Source organism: Daucus carota, chromosome 3 (genome assembly GCF_001625215.2).
Source record: "Daucus carota subsp. sativus chromosome 3, DH1 v3.0, whole genome shotgun sequence".
NCBI lineage: Eukaryota > Viridiplantae > Streptophyta > Magnoliopsida > Apiales > Apiaceae > Daucus > Daucus carota.
Window position 1 is genome coordinate 39,996,142 of NC_030383.2, and position 9,255 is coordinate 40,005,396.

At 34.7% G+C, this 9,255-nt stretch overlaps 1 protein-coding gene across 1 annotated transcript; it reads left to right on the top strand.

Moving 5' to 3' along the window:
* Window positions 1-1,696: 1,696 nt before the first annotated feature.
* LOC108214361 (uncharacterized protein At1g51745) lies at window positions 1,697-8,614 on the top strand. The gene is made up of 3 exons (XM_017386318.2): window positions 1,697-2,415; window positions 3,293-4,425; window positions 7,167-8,614. Exons 1-3 carry the CDS (start codon window positions 2,222-2,224, stop codon window positions 8,279-8,281), a joined length of 2,442 nt encoding a protein of 813 aa, XP_017241807.1. The 5' UTR covers window positions 1,697-2,221; the 3' UTR covers window positions 8,282-8,614.
* The last annotated feature ends 641 nt before the right edge of the window (window positions 8,615-9,255 follow it).

Below are 9,255 nucleotides of genomic sequence, written 5' to 3' on the forward strand. Positions count from 1 at the left end.
TTCTATTATGAGAATTCTTTATTTTCTACAAAACATGAAAATATATATTAAATAAAATCCAATTTCATGCAAAAGTAATTAAAATATGATGAAAATGTGTGTTATAAATATCACACATCACTCACATAAATTCGGCTAATTAATTTTAATATTGTTCATAATATTATTTTTGTTTGATATGTTGTTTAATAAAATATATTAGAGAAAAATAATTTTGTGACGTTGAGATTTATATGCTTCTACAATTAAAACTGGTAGAAAATATATATTTTGAATTTAAAAAAATCATAAACATGTGAAATGTAAAATTTGTTTAAGATTAAGAAAAAAATAATAAGCATGCAAGTAGATATTAGTTACCTTATAGAATAGAACATAATTTTGTTCTGACCTGATGATTGCTTATTTGTTATAAATACGATCCAACGGACTATATGCTCTTAGTAGCGAAGATGGTGCCACCAAATTATCTCGATTACGCTTATTATTATATACTAGCTTATAGCCCGTGCAAGGCACGGGAGCTTCTTAATTATTTATAAACTTTTTAAATATATTGTAAATGATGTGAAAGAATTTAATTTATAAACAATAAATTAAAATTTTCAATTAAATAAAATATGAAATTATGATTTGTTTGTAAGTCAGAACTATTTTAAAAATATATAGGTTCTATTTTTCAGACTTGTTTCTGTAAAAAAAAATAAAAAATTGTTCACACGTGTTGGATCATCCGACAGTGGCGATGCAATATAAAATACACCGTCACAGCCATTAAAAGCTTCAAATAAACTATTGTAATCAAGCCATTCCTTTTCTCTTATGTATCATGCCAAAGTATTAAATTTTTTCTATCAAATTTTAATATATATTGAGTAGAATATGTAACGTCAACTTCCATTAGATTATATTTATAAATGTATTTTATATTAGAATTATTATAATATAATTTAAATTTGGCTTACTAATTTTAAAATATATTAGATATAAATAATTTTGTGACAGTGCGATTTATATAATTCTACAATTAAAACTGGTAGGAAATATTTATCTTGGATTAAAATATCCGGCTTATTAATTTTAAAATATATTAGATAAAATAATTTTGTGACAGTGCGATTTATATAATTCTACAATTAAAACTGGTAGGAAATATTTATTTTGGATTAAAATATCCGGCTTATTAATTTTGAAATATATTAGATAAAAATAATTTTGTGACGGTGCGATTTATATGATTCTACAATTAAAGCCGGTAGGAAATATTTATTTTGGATTAAAAAAATCATAAACATGTGAAATACAGAATTTGTTTTAAGTTCAGAAAAGGAGTTATACACATGCAAGTAGATATCAGTTTCCTTATATATAGAAGTAGAAGTTAATTTTGTTATAATCTAACGGTGCTTATTTGTTCGATATACGATCCAACGGATGATAAGCTTTTGAAACATGTGATCATGCGACCAAATTATCTCCCTTACGCTTATTATATATAAGTATATAAGTATATAATAAATAAATAAATATAATACTATAGATGGATGAAACAAGTTGATTAATTTAATATTTTTAGCCGATATTCTGTCATGAAAACTCGTCATACGCCCTAGTGAGCTATAGTAGTGAGCGAGTCAACACGACCCGACCCGAACAATCCGGTATATTCATATGAATCAGGTAGATATATAAGGAGAGATACAGAGAGAGAAAGGGAGAGAAGATATAGAAGACACAGTGTGAGAGAAGCTAAAGCATATACAAAGCAATCAAACCACAGATACTAGTAATAATATTACACACTGTTATTTAAGCCTATGAATTTCTACTCAATATGATTTTCCCCTAAATTGAATGAAAACCCTAACCCTAGCCCTCTCTGTCGGGTCCAAATCTCGGATCCTCCGTTTTCATCGCCAATTTTCAATTTTTTTCTCCGGGGGTTAATCTTTTATACTTCTTAGCTCTCTTTCTGTAAGTGATCACCGCTTTTCGCTTTCTCGTTTCAGTTCAATTCAGTTTGTTTTCTTGTTTACTTTTTCAGAAAAATTAAGTTCAAATTTATAATCTTTTAGTTGAGTTGTGTTGGTGTAGAAGAAATAATATTAACTGGTTTTTGATTGGGGGTTTGATCTCTATAAAGATTGTTGATTTATCAGCTTGTTTTTAGAGTGAGTAGGAGTACAGAGAGTGTAGGCATTAGATAGATATATAGAGGGGGATGGGAAGCTCTGATACGGGCACGAGCACGGGTGTGGTGGACTGTGCGGTTGGCTCCATTGTTTGGGTCAGGCGGCGCAATGGGTCTTGGTGGCCAGGCAAGATTTTGGGTGAAGAAGACCTCTCGGGCTCTCATATTTTGTCTCCTCGATCCGGGACTCCAGTTAAGCTTCTTGGAAGGGAAGACGCTAGTGTGTGAGTCTGCTAAACACTACTTATTATTCACTTGTGGACCTTTTGATTATCTTAATTTTGCTAATTTGTGTTTTTCTGTTGGTAGTTATTGTAAGTTTAGTATCGTGTTTCATGTTGTAGATGGATTCTGTTTGTTGTTATAAATGTGGTTTACTATTTATGCATGTCAAGATTGGGAATGGCTTGAAGTTTGGAATGTACTGGAATATCTTAGCTAGAAGAGAGTCTCGTGTCGAATATCTAAGATTTGCCAACTTGTTGTGTTGCTGTCGGTTATTGTCGTTAGTCTAGTTGCCTGTTTCATGTTCTTAATTATCCTGTTTGTTGTTATTAACGTGATTTACTATTTATATATGTCAAGATTGGGATTGGCTTAAAGTTTGGCATGTAGAGGTCTATCTTAGGTAGTTGGTTAAACTATATTTATATTTTGGAAATCTGTTCTTTTAAGAAGGAATCATATCTTAATGATGTTACTGTAGACGACAAATATAGTTTGTCTGACGCAGGAAGTATTTTGCTCTCACGTACTATGCACTTCACCTTTTTACATCCTTATTTGCCAATGTGTGCTCTTTATCCTTGACGTGGGAAGTATTTTGGTCTCACGTACTGCTGCGAATGTCACTTATTTACATCCTAAATTACCAGTAAGAGCATTAGCAACTTAATTGTCTGTGTATCACTATTATCATAATTTGTTTTTACTTTTATATCATAATAATACTACTTATCAAACATCACATATTATGACAACCTTCTTTATATATATAATTATATATACATCTAATCAGAAGTTCCTATCGTTTCTTCATATTGGCTAAAAATTTCTTTTCTTTTTGGTTAATTTTTTTCTTCTGGTCTGATGTTGTTTCAGAGATTGGTACAATATGGAGAAGTCTAAGCGTGTGAAGGCATTTAGATGCGGTGAATTTGATGATTGTATTGACAAAGCTGAGTCTTCCCAGGGAATGCCTCCTAAAAAAAGAGAGAAGTATGCACGCAGGGAAGATGCTATTATCCATGCTCTTGAACTTGAGAAGCAGTTTTTGGAGAAACAATATGGGAAATTGGGCTCATCATCTTATCACAAGAGCAGTAAATCGTCTGATGCTGTGAAAAAGGAGTTGGCTACATCTGCTGAGAGCATGCGACATGGCAATGGCAAATGCGTAGATGTGAAATATCGTCAACTTTCTGAAGAGCTGGATCTGTCACTTAAGGGCATTACTAGTCCTCATCTGCAAACACAGAAAGTTAAAGAGGAAAAACAATTGAGTGGGGATGATGAGAACTCTAATATACTTCCTAGGATGAGAGGTTTGCAGGACCTTGGTCTTAATATTACTTCTTCAAAACTTAAGAATCCTTCAATTGAATCCAATGGTCCATCGCAATCTCCATTACATGATAGTACTCAGGCTCCTGTAAATGGTGGTGGTGCGAGCACTGACAATACTGGTCATGTTAATGACAAAGCTTCCTCAGCGAAAAGGAAAAGGTCATATGATGAGAGGTTGGCTGAAGATTCCATAGCCAAGAGGCGTGATAGGCGCCGCCCCCTTGTTCAAGTACTGGAGAGTAGTGCAATGTTACCAGCTCCTCCCTCGCTAAAGCCTGAAGATAGTATTGTTTCTTTACATTCAAAAGGTGAGGAGCAGACTAAGTTGCAAGGTAGTGTGAAGACGAGCAAACTTGTGGACCAGACAAAATCCGGTGGTTCTGCATATGATTCTCAAATCCATCCTAAAGACATGGAGGGTTCACAATATAAACTTGAAGAGAATAGCAAGCCTGCTGCCGAGTGCAGCCAGAATAACCACCCTGCTGCTGAGCACAGCCAGGAGGCCCAGGACAACAACCCTGCTGCCGAGTGCAGCCAGGAGAACAACCTTGCTGCCGAGTGCAGCCAGGACAACACTTCTGGATCAACGGAAGATACAGAAACAGACTCTTCAGAGACCGACTCTCTCGAATCAGATACAGATGAAGCAATGGCTGAAATTTCAGGTATAAATGTTGTATTTTTTAATTACAAATATCGTCTTCTCTATGCACATATAACAGTTTTTCTACATAATATATGAGCATGTTAATGTAACAGCCTTTGTGATGCTTTCTACCTCGACCAGACATGTCCTAGCTTAGAATTATCTATTGCAGTGACTTGTTTTTCAATTAATCACAGGTTTTGCACCTGTGAAAATGAGATGTAACTTTGTTTTTTAAAGTAATCTACCAATTATATCTCCGCTGCTGGACCTACTTGCTTGTTATTAATGTTCTTCAGTTCTATATGTCTATTGCCTCATCTCTTCTTAAGCATATGTTAATCAAATGATATCAAAATAAGTTCTGCGAATAGGCTTTTAGTGGTTATGGACTCAATTACTGAGTTTGCAGTTGATTTTGCTTATCCAAGTTGTAGAAATATAATTAAAATTAACCCCAATAGGAAAGTGAAATGAAGTTAATTTTTGGTAATCCTCAACCTTTCGTTGACCATAGGGCTACATTGTTTTGAAAGAGGGTTAAATATCATATTGATAGCTGAAGTGTAGACCAGATATCACTTTACTCATTGATCTTAATGGGGTATCATTTTAATCATTTAAGTGACAATTTATGTCAAATAGGTACGTCGAAATATGGTTTGGTGAGTAAAAATATCTTTTATTGAGTTTTTCGCCTTTCTTTTCATGCTACCACAACCAAATGAGAAGTTCTGAATCCTAGTATCTCAGATAATAATAATATATTCAGATTTAAAAAATTTATTTACTATTTGTTTTTAATATAATAATTTTTTTAATATAATTTGTAAAATATAAAAAATCGCAGAACACTTTTTTTTTTATCAAAACTTTTTCTATAATTTGAATGTTTGTTAGTTTTTAAAGTTTCAATAATTTTTTAAGTGTAGATGTTTTAAAAATTTGAAACATGCCAAAGTGATATTTATAGCAACTTAAGTGCTTGAAATGACACCCGGTTGAGATCGATGAACAAAGTGATATCTAGTTTCCACTTAAGTGAACAATTTGATATTTAACCCTTTTGAAAGATTATAATCTTCGGACTTTTACCATTTGTGTATGTAACCATCTTTTTTGTTCATTTTTAATGGGATTATGATACCTAGTCAGAGTAGGTATAACAAATTTACAATCCCACATAAATGAATTAAAGAGATGATGTGGAATCTAATTTAACAGGATTACAATCCTTTGAAATTAGACCAAATAAGATGATAGTCCATGGATTATAAGCCCTTAAAACAAACATGTATGTATCTTTGTTTTATGATAACCTTCAGAGTGATTGTTTGTAATTACAGCCCGGATCTTAAACTCTCCAGCCCTTTGTATTGTATTTGTTGTTGTATTGTATTTGTTTTCTTTGTTTATGATAACCAGTGTGATATCTGCATGTCTTAGAGGCTAATGTCGAATTCATAGCCTTGTTAGAAGAGTGATGGTATAAGAAATAAAAGTGAAATACATTGAATCAATGGTGTGTCAAGAGGGAAAAAAAGGAAGGGGGGGGGGGGGGTAGAAGAGTATTTGAAGAGTATTTATTTTATCCACTGATTACTGACTTCTGAGGCAACAACCACTAAGGATAAATCTTTATTGACCTATATATGTATGTGTGTGTGTATTATTTGATAACTCTATATGTTTAATATATATGTTATATATTACATGGGTGTTGGTCCAGATCTAATGATTGTTGACAACATGCCACCAGTGATTTTTCTCCGCTGGAACCCTAGAATGAGTTTTTTGTTTTCTGCCAGAAGACACAATAGTCCCCTGCATTCACATCAAAAACAGTGGAAAACGAATGCTGGTAGTATGCTGCAGCAATCGTTTGTCAGGGACCCGTACCCATATTAGATTAAAGGACCACAGTCTTTATCTTGCTGCTAATTGGAAATCAGCTACTCCCTCCGTCCCAGCCAATAGTATACATTGCAGGACGGGGACGCCGCACGGATTTTAATGCTTCAATAAAGCATAGTTCTGCAACTTAGTTTTAACATTTTCTTTTCCTGTATAAAAATATAACATCTATATTTTCATACAGAAAAGGAAAATTTTAATAATAAATTATAGAACTGTATTTTATAAGAGCCTTAAAATGCGTGCCAAGCAGTGAAAAACAAACGTATACAATTGAATGGGACGGAGGGAGTACACCATTTCCACAGTATGGGGATTTTATTACTTTTCTTTTTAATGTTGTGTAGTGTGTAACTGTGTATACAGGGATGGAATCAAGGGGGGGCATGGGGGTGGCCATGGTCCCCCCAAAACCTCCCCTAAGTGCTTGAATTGATTTTTTTTGAGTATAAAAATTGATTATATAGTCATTCGGTCCCCCAAAAAATCTCCCCAAAAGCTTGTATTTATTCAATTTTGAGTATAGAAAATTAATTATAGAGTTCATTTGGCCCCCCACAAACTAACAAATCTTTATGGCCCCTTCAAATATATATAGAAATCTCATGTAAATTTGGATTTTGTGCATACAAATTCATGAACTTGTCAATAAAATCTAGATTGTCGGAATTTATTTTTTGCATAAAAAATTTTTGCCCCTCCAATTTTTTTTTTCTGGTTCTGTCCCTGTGTGTATAGTTCTTATTTGTATTATGGCAGTATTACAAGGCTACAGTACTGTTTGATTATGAAATTTGTAAGGTGATCTTTGTTATCTTATGCTGAATTATTTGTTCAAATGTCCAGATGAATCTGTAGAATTCAGGCCAAAATCTATGGTCAAATCTAAAGTTCAAGAAGTAGATGGCAACAGGGGCAGTGAGGAGGCTGATGACCCCGCAACTACCAGTGATACGTCTCACCCTTCCAATGACGATGTTTTAGCAAGCATGGGGGTATCCAAATGGCAACAAAAAGGAAAAAGGAACTCTCGAGCTCTTACAAAAAGATATGCGGATGTAGGTGCTGAGAAGGATTCTAGAGAGTCAAACCAGGGAACGAAGTTCAAAGGTAAGGGAAGCAATGAGATGGATAACGTCAATAGGAAGTATGGAACCCGAAGAGGTGGTTATAGGTCTAGAGGTGGAGATGGTATTGGACATAATATCACCAGCTGGGAGGACCTCACATGGAACACTCAGTCTGTGTCAAAAGGACTCTGGGGTGACTCTATTGAATATAAGGATCCTGTTTCTGCTGGTCGACGTTCTGGTGATAGGAGGAAGTGCATGTTGGTAGAAGTGGATTTGAAAGTCCAGTCAAATTATCAAAGAGAGCATGTTCCTATGATTTCACTCATGAGCAAGATAAATGGGCAGGCAATAGTAGGCCACCCTATTCAAATTGAAACGCTAGAATATGGATCATCGGAAGCCCTTCTGGGTGCAGCTGATGATGAACTTAACCAAGACCCTGATGCATCACTTCCGCCAATGTGGAGGACTGCCAGAAGGACAGCTAATTGTCGGGTTCCACGCCCGCGCTCTTCATCAATGATAGATGGAGATGAAGGTGCTGAGCATTTGCTGCATGTTCGTCAAGAAAGAAAATCTCTAACAAATAAATTAGACGGGGGGAAATTAAGCCACAAGAGATCCACTCATCGTTCTGGTCCTTCAACTCGCAAAAAGTCAGTTAAGAAGCGGGGAAGGAAGACAAGTATAGCATCCAACCAGAAGACCAGGACACTTGCGTCAATTGCGACACAGCAGAAACCCAACAATCATCTGAAACATAGTTCCAACAGTTGTCAGGTGAATGGAATTGTGAAATCAGAGTCGGCACCAACTGCAGTTGCTTGTATCCCTATTAAGCTAGTATTCAGTCGGTTACATGAGGAGTTGGCTGGCCGCCATCAGTAAAACAAACTCCGGGTGAAAAGAAGAAATACATAGAAGTAATGAGTTATAGGAACATGTAAATTAATGTAAAACAGGCGGTCCATCTGCAGGGCAGCTGAATAACAGATGAAGCAGGTGGAGTCAAAGTGTGGAACTTGACAACAGTGTGGTTCATCGAAACACCTGAGAGAAATAGAGGGTAGTTTTTAGAGTTATAGAGATGATTGTATATTGTGTCTCTATGAGATCACATCACTTTTCTTTTTCTTCTTAAAGTTGTTCACATGACTTGATGTAGCTACAAAGTTTAGGTTTTTTAGCATTTATAAAGGTAAAAAAGACAGTTAGTAGGGATCTGTGTGCTTTGCGGTGTTGGTTTCTTGTCATTTAGATTTGTTTTTGGTCTGGGAAGAATTGACTACTTTTTGTTGATAGAGAATAAGGCTGAGAAAAAGATTGTGCAGAAGAAGTTAAAATGAAGGATTTTATATTTAGCCAAAAAACAATAAAGGAAAATTTTATAAAATAAGTAAAAAGGTGGGTAGGGCAGAAGAGTAGTATGGAGCCTATTCGTCCCGCTTAAAACTATTTTTTCTTAGCGTTCACTGACTATGTTCATTTAAATTCTACAATCATCTTGCAGATTCAATGTTACGGAATTTAGGAAATAGCAGATTGAAAAGGATATAAGTGTACAGATCATTGTAGCTATAAAGAATGATAGGAGCTTTAGAAGATACGAATTTTTTCTTGTAATTTCTTAGAAAATGATGTATTTTTGTTTTGTAGGGTACTCTTTTTCCTCTTGAGTTTTTTTCCCACAGGAGTGTTACTCTTTAGGGGTTTTAACGAGTCCTAGTTGGTAAGACATTAGAGGCCATATCGTATAAATGGCCGAGAATACTTGCTTACTTTTTAGTTAGATGACATACTTTGATGGATGAAAAAAACTCTGTTCTCCATCGTACATTGTATTTTCGATTCTTAGTATCAAT